General features: G+C 33.0%; 1 protein-coding gene across 2 annotated transcripts in view; it reads left to right on the top strand.

Moving 5' to 3' along the window:
* Window positions 1-1323: 1323 nt before the first annotated feature.
* The window catches only part of LOC132733000 (acyl-coenzyme A synthetase ACSM3, mitochondrial-like), a 40407-nt gene continuing 18859 nt past the window's right edge, over window positions 1324-22871 (top strand). For both annotated transcript variants that reach the window (XM_060719558.1, XM_060719560.1), the window contains exons 1-9: window positions 1324-1387; window positions 5719-5976; window positions 7221-7318; window positions 8922-9034; window positions 9765-9883; window positions 15678-15736; window positions 18144-18198; window positions 20265-20386; window positions 21082-21238. In XM_060719558.1, the coding sequence (XP_060575541.1) occupies window positions 5785-5976; window positions 7221-7318; window positions 8922-9034; window positions 9765-9883; window positions 15678-15736; window positions 18144-18198; window positions 20265-20386; window positions 21082-21238 (915 nt within the window). In that variant the 5' untranslated portion in view covers window positions 1324-1387; window positions 5719-5784. The remainder of the gene's footprint in view (window positions 1388-5718; window positions 5977-7220; window positions 7319-8921; window positions 9035-9764; window positions 9884-15677; window positions 15737-18143; window positions 18199-20264; window positions 20387-21081; window positions 21239-22871) is intronic.

Raw genomic sequence — 22871 nt, 5'->3', positions numbered from 1 at the left:
TTGACTTTTTAACCAGTTCATGACAAAAATGATTCACATGTTGTTCTTTAATAAACTATACAAAAACAGCCGATAGATATTGACTTCTTTTTTATGTTCATAAACGTACTATTATGTTGTTATAAAATCTAAATCACAAGTTTAACAAACACACAAATGATTGGTTTTAAATTATTAACAAGAAATTAAAGTCAGCAATTATTGAATAAATGCAGGCCCTCTAATGTGTGTACGAGACCAACAGAATCTTAATCCAGTATGGTACTAAACAATGTAACAATGACTTCTTTATAATTAAAGCACCACCATTGTTTTAACATCTCAAAAAAACTTTATTCTTGAGATCCAAAAACTGTCCATTTAAAGTCTTATATAGTCCTATCTTTGTTGTTGGAAATAATTTTGAATCATCCCTTCGTATCCAACACAAGCCCAAGTGCACCTTTTTGTAAAGTGATCCTGTCAGTTTAAACTTTGCCATGGCACCGAGTCCTGTCCAACGACGTAAGAAGTGATCTCTGTAAAAAGAAGGTACATGTAAAAGTTAATGTCGCCAAACACAGTAGTTATTGACAAAATGGTTTAAAAATTGTATGAATAATCCATAAAAGCTTGGCACATCAATTAATGTGCTTTCAAAGTGTATATATTTGGGTCCGAGTGGGAGCATCTCTGAAATCGAGCCCAAGTGGGAGCATTTTCCATTTTTATAAAAAAACTTTAAAAAACTGACTTTTGCATAGACATATTTGAAACTAATCTAGAAAAATGTGTAAACATGACTCGGTTTATAATCCGGTACGTTAAAATTAATTTTCAAGAAGGTTTCAACCTTATTTCTTATATGTTTCGGGAAAAGTCCGAGTCGGCGAGTGGGAGCATTCAGAGAAAAACACTTATCCCGTTTTCAGGCTTAAACCAGACAATGAATCTATAAAAAAAATTTACAATTATCTCAAGTACTATAGCCATTCTTTGGTGCGCTACATGATGTTTTAATACTCTTACGTTTTCTTATAATAAAACTGTATTTTACCTTCGAATCGACGAAAAAATGGTCCAAGTCCTACTCTGTATTACTGGCAGTGGACGGAAAAAATATTTCCTATTTACACACAGAATAATTAAGTTTGTAATTAATTTTTAATTCTTTTGGTCATTAACTTATAGTAAGAGCTATATTGGTTTAGTTCATGAAAAATACGATGAACCAGGGTCTTTTAAATAGAATTCGATTTAAAAGACCCTGGATGAACCAACAAACAAAATGAAATTAATTGAGACGCATTTACTGTACTTTTAGTTTTAGTGTTCTAATGCCCATGATATCAACTTTCACAGATCAGCTATTATTACTGTGCAGGTTCCTTAAACTTTTATGAATATTGTAAGCATTAAGGAATGACAACTATTGTTAAATACATATTGTAATATTTCAATGCAGATAAAATCATCATCTGTAACATTTATTGTTAAATTTTCAATATTATCATCTTTTTTTTTTAAAGTTGAATATGAAGGATATTCGGATATTATGTTTTCGACCAAGATTATACTGTAAAGACTTTGAAAGTCTGAATTAATGGAAGACAGATGAATGTCAAGATGTTAAAGAGACATGACAAAATTTTTAAGAAAAAAAAACACTATGAAGGATAAGTAATTAAGTTTGCAAACTCGGTTACACAGACCAGGGTCTGTCAAATATTCTCTTTCAATGTATATCAATGAATAAATTGAAAAAAAATACTGATGTGCTAAATTAGCGTACTTAATTTAAAATAAATGGTCCCACTTCACAGACTGTCAAACAGTTTAACTGTTGAAAAGAAGGCGTTACTAACTCGTTTATTTTGTATGTGTCAACGTAAGTCCAACTAATTGTACTGCGCGACGAGATAATGTGCTATTTTCGTGTCTGGGCAATATCTCAGAGCTCCAGATAATTTTTTTGGCCAAGGGGTTTTTACCCCTCAAAATTTAGAGTGAGGGGTAAAATGCAAATTCTGAAAAACTTAAGGGGTAAAATCTGTCAAAAAAGCATTTTGCATTTTTTATAAACAAATTAAACTTATTGGTTTGTTTGTTTGTTTGTTTATTTTCTTTTTTTTTAGAAAAAACCTTTACAAATTAAATACTGATTTAATGTGAAACAATACAAAACATGACATGTAAAGTCAGACTTCCAGAGTATACTGGAACTCAAGTTTAGGATACACAGCAAAATTATCAGGGCTTCCATTTTCAAAATTTGGAAGTCAAAGACTTCAAAATCTCTGATATTGGAAGTCACATTATATAGGTACAGAAGGAAAAGTATCAATTTTTGGAAGTCACAGGCCAAAATGAAGGAGTAAATGTCTCCAAACTTCCACTAGTGGAAGCCCTAAAATTATTTTATTTTCTAGGAGTCAATATTTTTCTTTCTTTATTTCTGTCGGCATGTACCTTATCATGTACTCCAGTTTGAACAATTATAGTTGAGATTAGAATTAAAGAAACATTAACAAGATTTTTTTTTATCTTTCCTTAAAAAAAGTATTGGTCTGAGAGAAAATTGTCCGTAACTGTAGACTGGGTACGAAAATATTGAGTACAAAACTGCAGGTGAAAAACATGTTATTTTGTTCCAACAACAAAAGTTGAAGAAATTAAAATATACTTTTGTTTATATTGAGGCATAGGCATGTCAATAGATGCCTAATCAAACATAATACTGTGTTAACTCCTACGATGATTATCTTGCACAAATTTCATCAATAATTTCACAAGTTGATCTACGGGAGTTAACCTCTCTTCTGTATTTCCTGCTACTTTCGTTTTTAACATGCGTTGTTGACAACAGAATTTTTAGTTTTCAATGCAATAAAATGGAAATATATTGTATTTTTATGCTCAAAACATTTTCTTTTTACATATCAAATGTTTACACTTCTATTCTTTCACGCATAAATTTTGACATAGGAGCGTATTTTCATTTTGTTGTGCGTAACTGTGACGCACCAATTTTAAAAGTGATGCGTATTTTAGATTTTCTATGCGTTTTTTACGCTTATACGCACGCTATCTGGAGCTCTGTATCTTGCCTCTAAAAGCGAGATTCAGAACATCAAAATCCACATTTCACCACAGAAAGATCTCCTTTTGGTTTTGACATTCAAGCGAGATTCTGCCCCAGAACGAAAATATCTCAGAATCAAGCTTCGGCACGTCAATATATTTTGACTACTGTAGTGTCAACGTCTCTGTACATCAGTATTTTTTTTCAATTTATTCATTGATAAACATTGACAATAACAACACATTAACAAAAAAAACAACAACCAAACCCAACAGTTTTGTTATTCAATTTTGCTAATCAATTTCACAATATTAGCAGATGGATAGTTGCATGTAGAATGAAATAAAAGACATGCCTTTCCCCAATTTCACCATGGATCAGATTACCAGATTCATTCCCAATTGCAAATATGCTAATTTTTCTCAATCTTTAAAAAAACTCTCAAATCAAACAAAAATTCCTGATGTCAAAACTGACAAATTTGTTCTAGTTTAGTATAATTATGGTATCAGACAGGATGTTTCCACACATTTGCATAGGTTGAAATGAACAATTTGCACAATTCAGAATTATACTATGCCAAAAGAGCATTAAGGTGTTTCAAAAGGTACCAAATCTTTTTCCAACTTAAGCAATTATACATGCAAAATTTCCCAAACTGGGCGAAGTATTTTATTCCCAAATGGCTAGAAAAAGGCCTGATAGAAAATTAATGTCTATTATAAAAATAGATTAATAATATCTGTCATATGTTGCGGTTCGGACCGGAATATCCGTCCCGAGGGGACCCGCCCATTGGGCAGTAACGAGGCTTGCCGGGCGGGTTCCCGAGGGACGGATGTTCCGGTCTGAACCGCAAACATATGTTAGATATTTTTTCTTGCATATTCTGCCATATTATTTCATATTTAAAATGGTTTACATCAATATGATATATGTTCATGGAAATTAAAGTCATTTCATCCATAACTATTTTCTTACAATAGCTTATGAACTTATAACTTAAATAACAACGGCGAAATGACGTCATCCTAAGCACATATTTCCCTTCTAAAACGACGTCATTTTAACGTGGTTCATTCATAAAGTGCGCTAAAATGACGTTGTTAAGCATGCGACTCATCTGGCAACCCCCATGCCAGATGAAATTTCCGGCATGGGTAAAACTCACGGAAACGCCAGTCTGCTATGCAAGAATATATTAAAAAGATAAGTTTAAGAAACTTTAATGGACAAAACCACCTGTTTATTAATTAAGTACTACTGCATACAAGGAGTTCTTTGGACTGACTTGAATTCTTTTTTTATTATCTTCAGCATTTGCGTAAGATAAAAATTTAGATTTGACTTGTGGATTAAAGAAAATAAATTTGCAGTTATACATGAGTAACTTATACATGGCCATCCATAAAATAGTTTTTACACAAAATTTGTTAGACTTATAAATGCATTCATTATTCTAAGTTAATTAAGGGTGTACAGATATATACTGGTGTTGGTGTCACTGTATTATTGTATTCTTTTTGTAACCAGTTTTCCCTGTATAGATCTAAACATTTTATGAAACCAACAAATATTCGCAATCATATATTGGGTTACAGTATTATTTACAGATGAAATCTATGTATTTGGTATCTGCAGTAGTCATATTTCTCACTACAAAAAATTAATAAACCTACTTTGGATTGTTTTGCTACATACCCCTTGTGCATTGCATCTTGTGACATGTCTATAGTATGCCTTAATATGCCTTAACATTTATCATATATATTAAGTAATGTAATTATGACCAACAGGTTCATTTGTATGCATAGTCTTGAAATGTAACGATACACTGAAAGTAAAAAAACTAAGAATAGATAAAGCACTTTTACATGACTATAATATCTTAAATTGATTAACTTTTCCAAGCATGAAAAAAAAAACAAAAACAAAAACAACAAAAAAACACAACAAAGTATTGCATGAAACAAGTGCCTTTTCAATGTTAATGAAGCTTTTTTCATATCATTTCTATTGAATTATAAAAATTCTTACTTTTGCAGTCTGGCCAGGCTTTGTACTGTTTGTAGCTAATTTATTGTATTTGACATTGACATCCTTAATGTTTCTTTGAAGTCAGTTTATTTCAGGGAGATAATTCATTATGCATGGGTATAACAGAATAAAAGCAGTTATCTCCCATAATTTACAATTAGGGACAATATGTTGATAAGATAAACCTATTAAAATTATCTGAATACATGCTAACATTAAAAGTGTTGCCTCATCTTTAAAACACTTAGCCTGTTTGGGGCAATTAAATGTTCCTAAGCATGTTATGACCAGCAAGCACATCCATACTGTCTATATGCTATTCATTATTGAGGCAGTACAATATTAAAATTTTCCCTAAAAATGATGAATTGTTTTGTTTGAATCATTGAAAGATGAAATAGTCCATTTAAGATATTAATAAATTTGACAAGGTTAGGAAATGTCTTGTTAATTAGTTTGGAAAAGTATTTCCTAGAGATGTTTTAGAAATGGTACATTTCAACCTGCTGCATGAATTGTGCTAAATATAATTGGTATAAATCTTCAAAACATATATGTATTTGATTGTTTCATTAACAATATTTCATTAACAAATGCATGCCTCTTTATAAAAATTTCAGATCAAATGATAAGTGTCACTTGAGAGGTATATTCATTTTATTCTGCCAGCTTTACATGGAGTAAATATGAGATTTTTAAACCAAGGGAGACAACTTTTGAACAGAGCATCAAGAGAGAAGTTGCTCCCCTTGCTTGGATCCTGTAGACTGGCATCAACATGGAATTATGAGCATGAGAAGAAAAATTTTAAACTTAAGGCGCCAACACACTATAACTTTGCCAGGGATGTTGTCGACAAATGGGCAGAAAAAGAAATGGTAAAACAGTTTTAAAAATTATCACTTCATCCCTAGAAAAGTTTTAGACATGTCCAATTTAAGCTCTTTATTTTATGGTAATTGTTTGGATAAATGTTAAATTTAATTTTCTGGATTTGTGTTATTTTGAACAAAAATCAAGCTGAAATCAGGATTTTGTGAACTAATGCAACTTGGTTATTGATGTATTCAAACTTTGTGGGTATTTTGATAATATTAAATTTTTCAGCTGGTAGGGATGTGGTCTTAAAGCTACATTAAATAAATATGTAAAAATATTTTGTCGTCGACCTAAAAATCAAACATTTTACAGCACCATTAACCTGTTTAACAGTATTATTGTAAATATCATCAAATATTGTTCATAAATAAGGATTTTAAACGGAAAATCCCATGGTATACGAATTTTAACATGCAAATGAAGATTATAATCAGCTTGTGCATGCGCTACGTCACAGTGTTATAGCTGCTCAAAATATGAGATTTTCTTGTGCAAACACATTTTAACCGTTTAACTTCACGGTGCATTAGGCCTGAGGTTCAGTAAAATGTAATCATCTCATAAAAACAGATTGAATTTGTATGAAAACATCCGTTACAATGCGGAAATAAACCGTTAAATTAGAACTGCTACTTAAAGTCATGTTTGTTGATTTAAAATTGATGTGCGGATGATCTGAAGGCGGAGTTTCTCATGCAAACAGATATTGTACTTCCGAATTCGCCACAATGAGGTTGTCCATTTTTTATGCTTATAAAACTCATTTTGGTTGTCTGGACACAAAAATAAGATCTGGAGTTGATATGAAACCCAATTTATTAACGAAATCTCGCTATTTCTGTTTTTATGAATTTTATTAAATGTAACTTTAAACTTTTTACATTGTTATTTTGACAAGAATTGAAATTTTGACCTCATGTTGAATTTAAATTTATAGTTTAATTACGTTTGTTAAAAAGAGAATGCTTGAATCATAATAACATGATTTATTATGTAACAATGCAGTTTAATTTCACCTTAGAAGACTGATCTTAGACATTGAGTCTAATGACTCTCACCACTGATTCAGAAATCTTTGGGAATAATAGTGGGTCATTTGTATAGAAATTGGTAATTCTTGGTTAAATCAGAGAAAGCCAATTAGGTGATCATTAATCATCTCCTGAGATACGTATGACCAAAAGCATGTGTTAAACTTGACGTAAAGACATGAACATAATCAAATAAATTATTACTATTTCAGACTGGAGAAAGGGGAAATAATCCAGCATTCTGGTGGGTAGATGATTCAGGAAATGAGCTCAAATGGTCATACAGAGATGTTTCCTACCAGTCTAAACTGTAAGTTACATAATACAAAATATGATATAATTAAAAATTAATACAAGTGCAAAAATATTTTTGTCCCAGTCTGTACCTCTTTCCTTTCCTTTCCTTACTCCCAAACACTTGTTTACCATTTCTTAAAGCACCTTTTTTTATTGACTTTGATATTATTGTAGATATTAAGTATAGAAATGTATTGGTACTTTCCATAGTTCTTTCATCCTTGGTTTGGGTTTCATGTCACTTGGGTCAAGGTCACTGTGGCTAAAAATAAATATTCCTTCTTTTCAAAATAGTAAGGCTACTGGCATGCGAGCTGTTCCCATACAGAAGCAGTACCCGTATTTTTCATTTTAACACTTGATTTTTACTTGCATTCTTTAAAAATTGATATCAAATCAAGCAGATGTATGAACGAGACAAAATCTAAGTGACAGTTTGGCAATACGTACAAAAAGTTTTTATTTAAAATCACTTTCACCTGTGCGTTGTCAAAACGTGACCTTGTAAACGTTGGGGGATTCCGTCCTGCCGTGCATGCGCCAAAATATTTATGTATGAGGTCAATTAAAGGGTTTTCCACTAATACCACCTGTGTACAGATGAGTGGGCAATGCGATGAAAACATGTTTAATTATCAGAATTTTGACATATATTAATAATTAAATAATAATATGGCTTTAATGGGTAAACTATCATGCATACAAGCACGCCATTCAGATGCGAATGCGTTGGTGTAACAGTACCTGGTAATAGATACCGGCGTTTAGTCTACCCTGTATAGATATCTTCAATTTTTTTATCTCTGAGAAAATGGTCGGTCCATTAATTAAAGAAGAAAAAACAGGTCTGATATAACGACATTGTATAATTATAATGGGTTATATTTTATATACAGAACTACTTCTTTCCGTACACAATAATGGATAATTCCGGTACCCCTTTTGAGGCCTCATAACCAGGGGTTATACTATGTTTAGAACATAATGGAATTTCCATAATTTGTGTGACGAGCCGAATATTGATGTGTAACAATTAATTTTTTGGTGTGTGAGCGTCATAAGAAATAATTTTTAAGAAACTATGATTTTTGTACTGCTCGCATGCCAGTATGTTTTAATTTTTATGAAAGACAAATTTGGGGAGCATCCCTTGATGCTGTGTTGCCAGAAATCAATTTGCTTTGGATAAATGTTTTTAATTACGATAATATTAAAAACAAATCATCATGTGCCCTTCTCTATCCTATGTGTAAAAGGTGTCAAAATTGTGTGATTGTTATGGAAAATGGGACTATTACATAAGTGATTGGTTTTCTGAATAAAGTTGATTGAATTCTGTGAAAAAAATATGCAGTTGAGCATGAATACAGCTTTATGCAATCAACAAGAAAGATGCAGTCTATCAAAATAGCACACTGTTGTCATTTTCCTTTTATTGTAAACTGTGACTTTTTCAAATGCATGTAGAAAATCAAAGCAAATTTGAAAGAAAATAATATTTTTCATCTTTTTAGGAATGACAATGTTAGTCTGAAAACTTTTTGGCATTAAGTAAAGAAAGGTTCACTGTCATTTAAGTGACTGTACTTAATATTAGAACATGTTTTTTGTTTCAGTGTTGCCAATGTATTAAAGGAAGCATGTAAGCTGGAAACCAATGATGTTGTCATAGTGATATTACCCAGAATACCACAGTGGTGGGCCATAAATGTAGGAGCTATTCGAGCTGGTAAGAGTTTACTTGGCACTTACATGCTGATCGTAGTTATAGAGCAAGGCCAGCCTGCACATCCATGTTGTCTTGTCCACAAGTGCTTGATGTATAACACCCCCCAGCGTACCTCTATATGTAAAATAAACACTGTTTATTATAGATATAAGAAGGTAAGAAGGGTATATTAGACATCAGGCATCTGTGGACTGGTCAGGTTCTGTGTCGATGCTGTCAACTGCATAATCTTATTACTTTGCTATTGCAATCTTTTAAAGACTTACCTGTGAGTGTTTGAAATGAGTAGTTGTTGTAAATAGTTTATGACTATAATGATAATTAGTTATAATAGTTATGTTACTATTTATCAGTGGTTAGGTGGCATTTGAAACGGTATTTTGTGACAAAATGATTAGGCACTATAAATAGAATGGTTAAAAAATCATCTTAGAAGTAGAAATTTTCTGAGCATGTAGAAAAATTGATATTGTTCCTATTTTGAGCAGAAAGTGAGTAATTCCAATGCATATGCAAATCTTTTGTAGTATTTTGTTTACTTTTGCTCGTTATAAATAAATCCCTCCATTGACAAACCCATCCACTCCTATATATATTATAATATATATAAATCAGCAGAAAAAGTAGAAATTAAAAGGACTTGTGAATCTGTGCAAGATAAAAGTACAATTGCGACACATACATGTAGAATTATATGTTATAATGTTTTAACATGTATATACTATTTCAGGTATAATTCTAAGTCCAGGAACAACTCTACTGAGATCTAGTGACATAAAGTACAGAATAAATGCCTCTAATGCTAAATGTGTCATCACAAATGCTGAATGTGCAGGACATGTTGATGAGGTGAGTAAAATATCTGTATCTTGTTTTATTACATGGTATTTAACCCTTACTACCCTAAATAACTTAAATGGACAGATCCATCCTTCAGTCTGGACGAAACCGCCTCTGTGGTCCAGGGGTTAGAGTCGATGACTTCTAATCCAGTTACCTCTCTGGCGTGGGTTCGATCCCTGGGAGATGCTTTGGTGGTTTAGCGTGGAGGAAGGTTAGCTAGTACTGGTGTAACTCTCCAGGAATGATGGTTAGGAAACTACCCACCTTTATGACTGAAATACTGTTTGGAAAAAGGCGTAAAATGAAACAAACAGTCTGAACAAAACCATTTACCATTGTCAGAGAATATTAAAAAAACCCAGTGAACTCCACTTACGATATTGCTTATGACATTTTACCACTTATAACAATGCTATAGCACCCGACTCATGTTTTCAAATTGGTTACCTCTTGGATCCAGATTTAACAATATAAATTCAGCAGTCCTCTGAATATTGCAGGCAGAGTTTACTGTATATGCTAACTGAATAGCAAACAGTGCAGACCATGAGCAGACGGCACAAATAGGCTACATTTGTACGTCATTTTGCATTGGTTGCATATAATCAGTTGCCGTGAGTAGGCTAAAGTTTAAAGCAACATGCCTCTTGATTTGTGTTTATGTTTATGAAAACTTTGAAATTGTTCTTAGGAGTAAAAATGATATCAGGTGAAAAATCTAAGTGATTTAATCTAGGCGTAGCCACTATCTGCAAAAATTACTTCAAACATGTCTCTTGGACGCTTTTTATTCCTTTTGCTTAGGTGAGCAATTGAGGCCAATTTTAAGCTCCTCCTACTCCCACTTGATTTTTTTATCGATTTAGCATCCATGATTTGCTTGGCCATTAGTGGCATATGAACACATGTCTAATCTTTTATCATGGCTATTTTTTCTGTGTGTTTAGATTGGATATCAATTTGATAATGAATATAATTATTTGCTAAATTGCTATTGATGTCAGCACAGTAAGAATAGTTACCAGCAATTCTCCCCTGTTTGTCTGTAGTTAGTTATAATTATTATGCTAATTTCAGCAATTATTTCAGGCATCTTTATGTAAATTCTTTATTTTGAGGTAAAATTTGCTATGGTGACAAGCACTATTATAATAAAAAGCAATTTAAGAAAAATTTGCTAACATACCAGTTTGTATATACAAAGTGTGTATAGTAAAAGTACAATTAACAAACTCTTAGTTAATACTTGCCAAAATTTAAGTCACATGTTTAGCTTTTTTTTTAGCTCAACTGAGCTCATAACTGCTCTTGAAACCTTTTAGAATAGATGGCCATTGTCTGTTGTCTTCAATTTGTTTGTTGGTATAATAGCACCTTTATCTTTTATTAGTCCCCTACCGGTTTACCGGAGGGGACTTTAGGTTTACCCTCCGTCCGTCTGTCCGTCCGTCTGTCCGTCTGTCAGTCCGTCAGTCCGTCCGTCCACAAAACTGGATCCTGCGATAACTTCAAAAGTACTGAAAATATTTTTATGAAACTTGGTATATGGATAGATGGCAGTATGGAGATTATGCACGTCTTTTTCTTTTCTTCCTATGTTGAAAATTCTGGTTGCTATGGCAACAAATAGGCTGAAAATATGGCAAATTTTACACATAAACTGGATCCAGTGATAAAGCAAAAAGTACTGGAAATATTTTTATGAAACTTGACATATGGGTAGATGGCAGTCTTGAGATTATGCACGTCTTTTTCTTTTCTTCCTATGTTGAAAATTCTGGTTGCTATGGCAACAAATAGGCTGAAAATATGGCAAATTTTACACATAAACTGGATCCAGTGATAAAGCAAAAAGTACTGGAAATATTTTTATGAAACTTGACATATGGGTAGATGGCAGTCTTGAGATTATGCACGTCTTTTTCTTTTCTTCCTATGTTGAAAATTCTGGTTGCTATGGCAACACATAGACTGAAAATATGGCAAATTTTACACATAAACTGAATCCAGTGATAACTCAAAAAGTACTGGAAATATTTTTATGAAACTTGACATATGGGTAGATGGCAGTCTTGAGATTATGCACGTCTTTTTCTTTTCTTCCTATGTTGAAAATTCTGGTTGCTATGGCAACAAATAGGCTGAAAATATGGCAAATTTTACACATAAACTGGATCCAGTGATAAAGCAAAAAGTACTGGAAATATTTTTATGAAACTTGACATATGGGTAGATGGCAGTCTTGAGATTATGCACGTCTTTTTCTTTTCTTCCTATGTTGAAAATTCTGGTTGCTATGGCAACACATAGACTGAAAATATGGCAAATTTTACACATAAACTGAATCCAGTGATAACTCAAAAAGTACTGGAAATATTTTTATGAAACTTGACATATGGGTAGATGGCAGTCTTGAGGTTATGCATGTCTTATCTGTTCTTCCTATTTTGAAAAAATATCAGTTGCCTTGGGAACAAATAGGCTTAAAACATGGCAAATATAACAATATTTGTGATTAGTCAAAAAGAGCTGAAAATTTTTATGAAATTGCATCTTTAATTCAAGAGTTATCTCCTGTTTAAGAATTTTGCTTTTAAAATGTTATATTTTGGTAACAGGGATGTTTCAAATATTAACTTTAGAGTGTCCTTCAGTCCGTCTGTCTGTCTGTCTGTTCATAAAAGCTGTTTCCTGTGATCACTTTTAAAGAACTTTTCCAACAAATTTACTTAAAATAGAGAAAAATTGAAACATTAGTGAATGGCCCTTCAGAATGTTGATGGGGTTCTAACCGGTAGGGGACTTATGGATTGCTTGCAATACTATGATAATTGCTTGTTTCATTTTATTCATACATGTACATGATTCATTTCAATATTAGATCTAACGTCTTTTTGAAAACAGCCTGAAACCATCATATATAATAGATTCATGGACCCTTAGAGTTAGAAAAAAAAGCCTGTTGTTACTAAGGTGTTGCCGTTAATGGTTGAGGTATAAGAATTGCAACCGTTTAACAGTGCATGATCTTAAGAGCAAACTTAAAAGGTTGGAATTTCTGGAGTCTATGTATCCATTAGCTCAAGCAGGTGAGGTGGTTTTGACCCGCTGGTGTTGCTTTCAAGTTTGTAAGGCACAAGGTCTTGCCAAAATAATCTTTCCTGTTTCAGCGACATATGACTTACACTGTGTTGGTGCACCGTGAAACTAAACAAACAGATAGTTTGAAAACAAAAAACATGCTTAAACTTTTTTTTTGATACATGAAAGCAGTTTCTTCTTTTATTTGATCTGAAGAAGGTTTTCACACCAGTATATCTCACTTTCTAATTAAAAGAAGCTTTAGAGGGTTTTGAGCATATATTCCCTCGGTTTCATTTGAACTAAACTTGCACAGAACTTTTGTCACAAGTTAGTCATGGATTCTGACTTTAAAGGTCTAATTTTCATCATGCTGTAAAATAGCCGAAATAAATGCCATAATGATTATAAATGTGAAATATTTAAAAGTCGTCTTCGGCCTATAGTTTTGACGTTTGGCATAAAGCCCCATTTAATGTTTTTTTCAACCAAATTTGTTTAAAAGTGGATTGGTCTAAAATATAAGGTTTGTCCAAACTTTGTTGTTCAATAAATAATTATGTTGATAGTATTTTGTATCAGACATAACAAACCACAAATTAATAACATATGGATGTTGTTTACAAGTTTGAAATACATATATGTTGTAAGATACAGCATTGACTGCTACCATCTCCTTCCTCAGGTGGGTGCCATATTCATTGGACGTTTCGGCGCTTCCCACTATGCCCTCCTTTGGTGCGCAGACTAGAGTGATATCAAGCTCTAGCCAGGAGATGGTAGGCTTCAGCTTTCCGTGCTTCATCTGTCTTGAAGGGAGTACTGCCTAACTATTGGTTTTTCGACCCTCCATCCATGGCTCTTCTTTCTTGCGCCAGATCCACAATGAGGCTTACTCTACTTCATGTGCTATGTTAGATATGGCTTTGTTGCGCACTTGTCCTGTCTTACCAATGCAACCAAATACTCGCCATAGTGATCCCACTGGTAAGCCCCTACTTGTTTGCTCGCTGAAGACCATAAAACAATATCTGGTCTTGGTTTGGTCACAGTTATCTCTTCCGGGAATTTCAGTTTCTTCTTCAGGTCAACCTCCATCTGCCAGTCCTTAGCAGTACTTTGAATCCCCTTTCTAGGATTTCCTGCTCGTCCACATTGACCTTCTGTCACAAAAGGAATGAATAGAACACCTTTTTCCTTATTTTTCTTAAAACCTCTTGCATGTTCCAATGGCTCTGCTATTGATGCCAGAACTCTGTCATGACGCCAAGTGTACCTCCCATTTTTGTGTCGCCTCTACGGAGTAGTGGCGACATATAGGGATCACTTCTCCGTCGTCTGTCTGTCCGTCTGTCTGTCTGTCCGTCACAAAACTTGTCCGGACTACTCCTCATAAACTACTGGTGCAATTTCATCCAAACTTTACAGGAATGATCAGTACCAAGTCTAGTTGTGCATATTATCAGCATTTTCCGGTTCAATGATTTTTGTCAGAGTTATGGCCCTTTAATAATTTTTATTTTTAAAGTTTGTCCTGACCACTTCTCTTATACCACTAATGCAATTTCAATGAAACTTTACAGGATTGATCTGTAGCTCAAGTCCTTGCGCATATTGCAAGGGTTTTCCGGTTGAATGATTTTTGGCCGAGTTATGGCCCTGTGATAAAAAGGTGTTTTTTTCTGTGTGTTGCCAGATACGCAAAAGCTTGTCCGGACTACTCCTCATTAAACACTGGTGCAATTTTATCCAAACTTTACAGGAATGATCAGTACCAGGTCCAGTTGTGCACTGTCCGTCTATATGTCCGTCTGTCACAAACTTTGTCCCAACATGAAATTGGCCATCATGAGGCGACACATGTGATTATTGATCGCTCTTGTTCAAGAAGGTGTTGCACGAGCTGAGTATATCTATATACCAGATAGAAAATTATTCAGGACCAAAATAGTATTATTCATCATATAAATGTTCATTCTAAATCTCTTCAACTTTATTAAAAGTTTTTTTTTTTCAAACAGTTGTTAATATTAATATCAGCATGATACATTTCAATTGTTTTTATCAATATTTGAAATACTTTCGGAAATGTGCCCATTGTAGACCAATCCACTTTAAATATTTAATACATGGTCACGGGATCACCAAATTTATTTTAATTTATATAGTGAAATTTTTAAAAAAATTTTTTAGTCATTATCCATAAAGACAAGAAGCTTTATATTTAACATGTAGCATAAAGATAGTGGTCCTCTATACAGTTTTTGCATGTACATATTTTTCACACTTTGGTCAAAATAAGACCTATCTAAAGCTCCAAAATCTTCGTCAAGAACTGCTGGGTAAACTAAAGCTATACTTAATATTTTGACATTAGGTACATTTGCATGTGAATATACATTAGCCTTGATTAAATATAGCCTTGACCTTTTGACCTACTTATGCATCTTTCAGACTTTAGCCTTCGAATTTAACACAAATAGAGTTTTATTTGTGGAATGATACTTGGAATTTTATGTGACCTTGAACTTAATCCCATGTTAACCTACTTTTGAAATTTTTGGCTTTTGCTCTTAAATTAAGTTTCTCTATATAGATTTGCATGCAGTATTGAACTGTGACCTTGGACAATCCAGTTTCCTATAACAATAAACATCAAGTGAGCAATCCGTGGCCATTATGGCTCTCTTGGTTACATAAAGTTCTTTGTTTGTTTCAGGTAGCAGAGTATTGCCCATCACTGCAGTCAAAGATTATAGTTGGGGAAGGACAAGTCAGGTAAGCAATGATTTCTTACTGACAGGTCATTTGACTGCTAGGAAAATGAAGGTTAGCTTGGTTTCATTTCAGTATACCTATAGTGTTATATGGTGTATTTAAGTCCTTTTTTAACTCCACATTTTGAAGGGGGAAAAATTGGAGGTATTACAGTGATCGTTTCGTTGGCATTGGCATTGGTTTACCTTCTCTGTAAGATCCATTTTCTCAGAAAGTATAAAAGCTATTCCACGGCATACATGGTTCTTGTCATAAAAGGAAACTACTGTATGTGTATTTAAATTCGCGGAAGCAAATTTTCGCAGAAAGATCCACTTTGGGGGTCTATACAAATATTTGCGCTATTTTGAATTCAGGGAGGTGACTGCCGAAAATCATAAATTTGCGTTGACCACTCAGGTTAAAAAATAAGGAAAGTTACTGTGATCATCACGGGAGTTGACAGTTATTTTCAATACCAGGTGTCACAACAATACGCTATTGTACAAAAAAAAGACATTGTCTAGCGGACAGATTATAACAAAACAAAAGAATGCCAGTTTACTTGCATAATTTTTTCACAGTTTGCGTCATACACGTCTTGACAACTGATCAGATCATGTTTTGTTTTTTTCTGAACAAACGATACAAAAAACACAAACATACACGATTTTAAATGATAAATAACTTAAAAAACAAACACAATTACTCAGTAAACATTTAGATAAAAGTGTGAAAGCATATCACACATTGATATACATTGTTCTATAGAAGCGCGAAAATATGACTATTAAGAAATTATTGGTGTAGAAATATTCGCTCTAAACATGAATTCGTGGATCGAATGTCACCGTGGAGATCGCAAAAAATTGAAGCCCGCGAATATTTCTACACATACAGTATTTCAAAAGGGCAGATGATCCTAATATTAGTCTTGGCAAAGTAATGCCCTTTGATCATCTTAGAGTTTTAGCCCTGGTTCAACTTTTTGTTAAGATCCATTTTCTCAGAAACTATGAAAACTATTCACATCAAACATAGCTTCATTTCAGAAGGGCAGATAAAATTCATTTTTGCAATGGTATATCCTTTTCTTTTTTTTTGTTTGTTTCTAGGGTCAATTCATCAAAAAATGTCAAAGTAAATCACTTAAAGACCAAGTTTGTTCAAATTAATGCCCTGGGGTCAAAATTGGCCCTGCTCCAGGGGGTCATTGTTTTTCCCTTTATGTATATAGTAAAAACTTGTTCTTTAAAAACCCCAAAGAGCTAGATTTAAAAATCTTCTTATAAAAAACTCAAAGAGCTAGAGTGTAGATACTAAGCATGAAATATCTTTTAGTGAGTGTCTACCAAGTTTGTTAAAAAAAAAGCCCTTGGCTCAAAATTGGCCTCTCCCATTGGGAAGGGGGAGGGGGTCATTATATATGTATATAGTAAAAACTTAAAAATCTTCTTAATAAAAAATCCCAAAGAGCTAGAGCGAGATATTGATCATGAAACATTTCCTAATGGGTGTTCTACCAAGTTTGTTTTCAAACAAATGCCCCTGGTTTAAAATTGGCCTTGGCCCAGGGGGGCCTATTTACAGGTGAGTAATTTCAGGGCCATCATGACCATCTTATTTTTAAATATCCAGTACAGATAAGTCTATTCGCAGATAGGTCTTGTTTGTTTTTTGTGGTGGTTGTTTTTTTTGCTTATGTAACTTAGGAACTGTCTAGGGAGATGTTGTTATTCATCATACACACGCACAAGTCACAACCATGTATGTAACATGTTTACATAATTATTCATTTTTTTGTCTCAATTTGCAGATAAGTGGTAATGTTTCAGTCATACTTACCTTAAATTTTGATGTAATTACTATACTTAAGTTACAATTAACTATTTGGAAAAAGTACTTACGTGTTATCATTTGCAAAATAATTGAAAGATAATTGCACCTTAAAACGCAATGTTGCTCAATTATTTGAGGAATATTTCCCCAAGTATTATCTCCTCTATCATTTTGTGTTGTGTATTTTTCATAATTACCTGATAAATAGATAAATACATACATGTATATACTATGTTGCTGAAGGGAGAAGTTTTCTAAATGAGCCGTGTCACGACAAAACCAACATAATGGGTTTTCGACCAGCATGGATCCAGACCAGCCTGCGCATCTGCGCAGTCTGATCAGGATCCATGCTCTTTGCTTACCAACCCTATTACAAATAGAGAAACTGATAGCGAACAGCATGGATCCTGATCAGACTGTACAAATGCGCAGGCTGGTCTGGATCCATGCTGGTCGCAAACACATTATGTTGGTTTTGACGTGTCGCGGCTCATATATTCTTTTTATTGAAATGATTTTCATATAGGATGCTTAAGAACTACTATATACATGCAGTATATTTCATGATATGTATTTTTATTTTCAGATCTGGATGGCAGAATTATGAAGAACTGGTCAGAAAAAGCACAGACAACTTTCAGGTAAGTTCTTACAAAGGTGTAATAATGCAGAAATATATTCAAGCCTCATAAATGTTTCTTCACAGTTTCTTTTTATTGGTAACATATTGTGTCATTATTACAATCTCGAATTGCAATAACCTGTGTACAGTGACCATTCATGAAAAATGTGAATGGAAGTCTCTATTGAGAAGTGGTCTCACAAAAAGAGTAGTTTTCATACGAAGAAAACTGAAATGCTGGTCTTTGATGATAGGTTTATAGCTTGGGAGATGAGGAGAGCTGTTGTAACTCACCCAAGAATTTGGCACAAATTTTAAGCATGTTAAGACGATAATGGATTTTAAGAAATATTTTATTCTTTAAAAATCTGGCTGAACTTGAGTTATTTCATAGGTCTTGCTCCATGTACTTTGATATGGAAATTTGGCCAGTACCAAAAATGATTATTATGTAATGCGCGACACGCTATACCAAAAAAAGATAAAAGCATATTGTTTTCCAATAAGTTATAAGGGTCACAGGTATGATTGATTGATTGTTCAGGCTAAGAGCATGCAGGATGTCAAATTATGCTGCCCACTAATTAGCATATAGTTGTTTAATAGACATTATGTAAATGCCAAGTCATTTTCAGATGGTTTTGTAAACTTATAAGTGATATACAATGGGTTTTTTTTTATGTTTTTCGTTTGTCACAAAATCTTTGGCTGACATTTTTAGCTCGACTATACGAAGTATATGGAGAGCTGTCCTACTCGCCCCGGCGTCGGTGTCCGCGTCCAGATTTCAGATTAAAGTTTTGGTGCAGTAAAATATTTTCACTATAACTTTGTCATTTCTTAAGGTATCAACTTCAAACTTCAAACATATGTTCCTTATCATCATCCCCATCTTATGTGACAAGGTTCATAACTCTAGCACCAATATTTTTTATATTTATCTCCCCTTGAACTTAGAATTTTTCTCAAAAAATACTATTTTTTACTGTAACTTCTTTATTTTTTAGGGGATCAACTTCATACTTCAAATATATGTACCTTATCATCATCCCCATCTTATGAGACAAGGTTCATAACTCTAGCACCAATATTTTCAGATTTATCTCCCCTTGAACTTAGAATTTTCCTAAAAAAATACTATTTTTTACTGTTACTTCTTTATTTCTTAAGGGATGAACCTCATACTTCAAATATATGTACCTTATCATCATCTACATCTTATGTGACAAGGTTCATAACTCTAGCACCAATATTGCAAGAATTATCTGTCCATAAACTTAGATTTTTTTTACTAGAAAAATGTTATTTTTTACAATAACTTTTTTTAGTTTTAAAGGTATCTACCTCAAATTTCAAATACTTATTCCTTATAATCAATTACATTTTATGTGACAATGTTCATAACTCTTGAAGCAATATTTACAGATTTATCTCTCTTTGAACTTAGGATTTTCTTTAAGAAATATTATAACTTCTTTACTTTTTAAGGTATCTACTTTAAACTTCAAATATATATTTCTTATCATTACACACATGTTGTGTGACAAGGTTCATAACTCTAGCGTGACTATTTCTATAATTATTCTCCTTGATCTTAGAATTCATGTAAACAAATGTTATTTTTTTACTATAACTTAATACATAATTATACATAATTGATTTTTCTGTCATAGTTTTGTCCTCCATACTGCGTCCAGTATTTTATTAGTCGAGCTTCGCTGTCTCCTGTGACAGCTCTTGTTGTATTTTATGTAATTCACCTAGCATAAATGTGTGTAGAGGCTTTAATAATATAACTCTGTTAAGCTAGAATCTAGAATACTACAAAGTCATTATAATTCTTTGAACCCTAATTTCTGAAGTTTTTTTGTTTGTTTTTCGATAATTTAAGATCCAACAGAGTTTCATCCTGTCTGCTGTAAAATTATTTTGCATTTACATTACTTGCATTTTGATTTTTGCAAGAACACACAATCTGCCAATTTTTAGAATCCTGGACAGTGTCCTTTGTGTCGACAAACCTCGAAATTCATTCATGCTCATGAAATTAATTGAATTCACAGAACATGTATTTATATATTTCAGTGTGTAAATTCAAAATCAGATGATCCTATGACTGTATTTTTTACGAGCGGGACAACCGGTGCTCCGAAGATGACGGAACATTCACACAGTAGCTATGGTCTCGGACATCTAATTACTGCAAGGTTAAAATACAGCATTTTACCTTTGAATTGGTAGCAGTACTAATGATTAGTCTATGTTAAGAGAGAGAAGATCTGATGGTGAAAGTGTCTGCCTTTAACCCTTGACTTCTGAAAATGAAGTCCTATTTGATCAAAAGCATCTTGCATTAGGATACCAGTGCTGTCATGATAGTCCCAAGAAACAGACTTGACAATGGTTCAAATATCACATATGCTTCAAGTTGTTATCTAAATTTCTCGAGTTATAATGAACATGTTTAACTCTGAGCCTGCAGGCGAAAACAATTCTACCCATGCAACCAGTTCAGACCAAGATCTGTGTGCATCTCAGTTCTGTCTGTTCATGGTCTGCACTCTTCGCTTTTCAATCAGTACTAATGTTCAGTGCTGTCTGTTCATAGTCCACATTGTTCGCTATTCAATCAGTATCAATTTTAATATTTTCCCCAAAAATTGATGAATGGTTTTGTTTGAATTGATAGATGGACAAGTCAGTTTAATATACATGGTATTTAGCAAGGTTAGAATTAGACCTGGCTCTATTCTGTTGTCTGTTATTTTAAAGTTCTTTTATGGTTCCCTAAGTCTTAAGAAACCTTCGGACAAAAGTAAAGTGACTGGTTTGTCCTTTCACCCATCATTGGCTTCATTATCGTCTATTATAATGCTTTCATTTATATTATTTCTGGTTTTAGATATTTCCTTGAACTTTCAACAAATGATGTACTGTGGAATTTGTCAGACACAGGCTGGGCTAAATGTGCCTGGAGCAGCCTGTTTTCTCCCTGGATTGCTGGTGCCTGCGTGTTTGTACAGGACTCACCCAAGTTTGATCCCCAGCAGGCACTTCAGGTAATTTTTAGCTCGACTTTTTCGAAAAAAATTTGAGGTATTGCAACAGTCATGTTGTCCCTTCCTATTGCCATAAAAAACTTTAACATTTGCAATTATGTTTTTATTTCTTAACGAATTGTCTTTATACTTTGACTCAACAACTTTATTGACACAACTTTTAAGTATACCAGAATGAACTGGACCTTGACTAACAGATGGACCTTGACCTTCAAGGTCAAGTGCTTGAAATTTTTCTTGATTTTTGCTATAATTTGCTAAAACTTTGTTATTTATAAATGGATTGTCTTATACTTGAACACAATAATTCTTCAATGACCTTGACCTTGAAAGTCAATTTAATGAATTTTGTTCGATTTTGTTATAATTGGCTATAACTTTCTTACCGATGTATGGATTATCTTCATAATGATAATCCTTTGGACAAGGCCTTTATGTAGATCAAATTAATTCTGACCTTCACTCATCAATGACCTGGAACTTGTAGGTCAAGTTATTGTAATTTCACAGTTTTTTTTGCGATAATTGGCTATAACTTTGTATAATAATGAATGTGTTGACTTCAACAATCCTTGAGACAAGACATTAAAGAAGATTTAATTACTTTACCTTAATTTGACCTTGACACTTCAGGACATTAGGTCAAATTAGTGAATTTGTTTCATTTGGCCATAGATTTGTTATTTAGCACATGACAAAACCAACATGATTAGCTCAAATGTGATCTTGACCTTTCATTGACCTTAACCTAAATACTTTTCAATTCTCACAAAGGCGATCCTGAATGTATTCTCCAAAAACAAAAATCAATATTATTTTCATAGATAATAGTTATATTCAAGAAAATTACCTGTTTTTGTGCAGAATTATGATGAAAATACTGCAGAATGGGTCATAAATGGCACATAATGTGGAAATTATTCCTTTTATCTTGAATCTTTTTACTTTTATTTAAAATCTCGGATTTTGGCAATTATTTATGTCTGTCTTTATAATTATATATTACCTCTAAAGATAATTGATATTGATTTGCCTTTACCTTGAAGCCACAAATGCCTCCTGAAATAATGTATTATCCTTCAACAGAGAAATGAAATTGGTTTTGTTTTGAGGAGACTGAAAATATTATCTAAGTATACTTGTTGAATGAAACAGATGCAAATAAAATTTTCTCCACTCTTGAAAGTCTTGAAAGTTTTGTTATACAATTCATTTACAAAGATTTTTGACAGGTTATGTGGGTCAGTTAAAATGGTTATAAGCATATATGACCCAAACTGCTAGGCGAATGTAACATTGCAACCAAACATTAAACAAGATCATATAACCCAATGAAAATCTTTGATTGTATTGTTTAATTCAATAACTTATATTTGAACAAGGTATTAAGGGCTGCAGCTTCTAGATAAGTAAGAGTTATTCAAACATATTCTGTTTACAAACCAGAATAAAAAAAATTACAGGAAGAGACTGAAAATATTTTTTCAAGATTTTTGTATAAATGGATGTAGGTTTTGACCAATAACTCATGTACAAACTTTCTGATCATTCGCTCACTCATTTTCTCAGGAGTAATCAATTTTATTGTGCAAATTAACATAAAAAATGAATAGTTTTATCTCAAATTGTACAG

This window comes from Ruditapes philippinarum, unplaced genomic scaffold (genome assembly GCF_026571515.1).
Source record: "Ruditapes philippinarum isolate M1 unplaced genomic scaffold, ASM2657151v2 ctg3544_1_1_1_1, whole genome shotgun sequence".
NCBI lineage: Eukaryota > Metazoa > Mollusca > Bivalvia > Venerida > Veneridae > Ruditapes > Ruditapes philippinarum.
The sequence above is the reverse complement of the archived record's forward strand: the minus strand, read 5'-3'. Positions and strand labels throughout refer to the sequence as shown.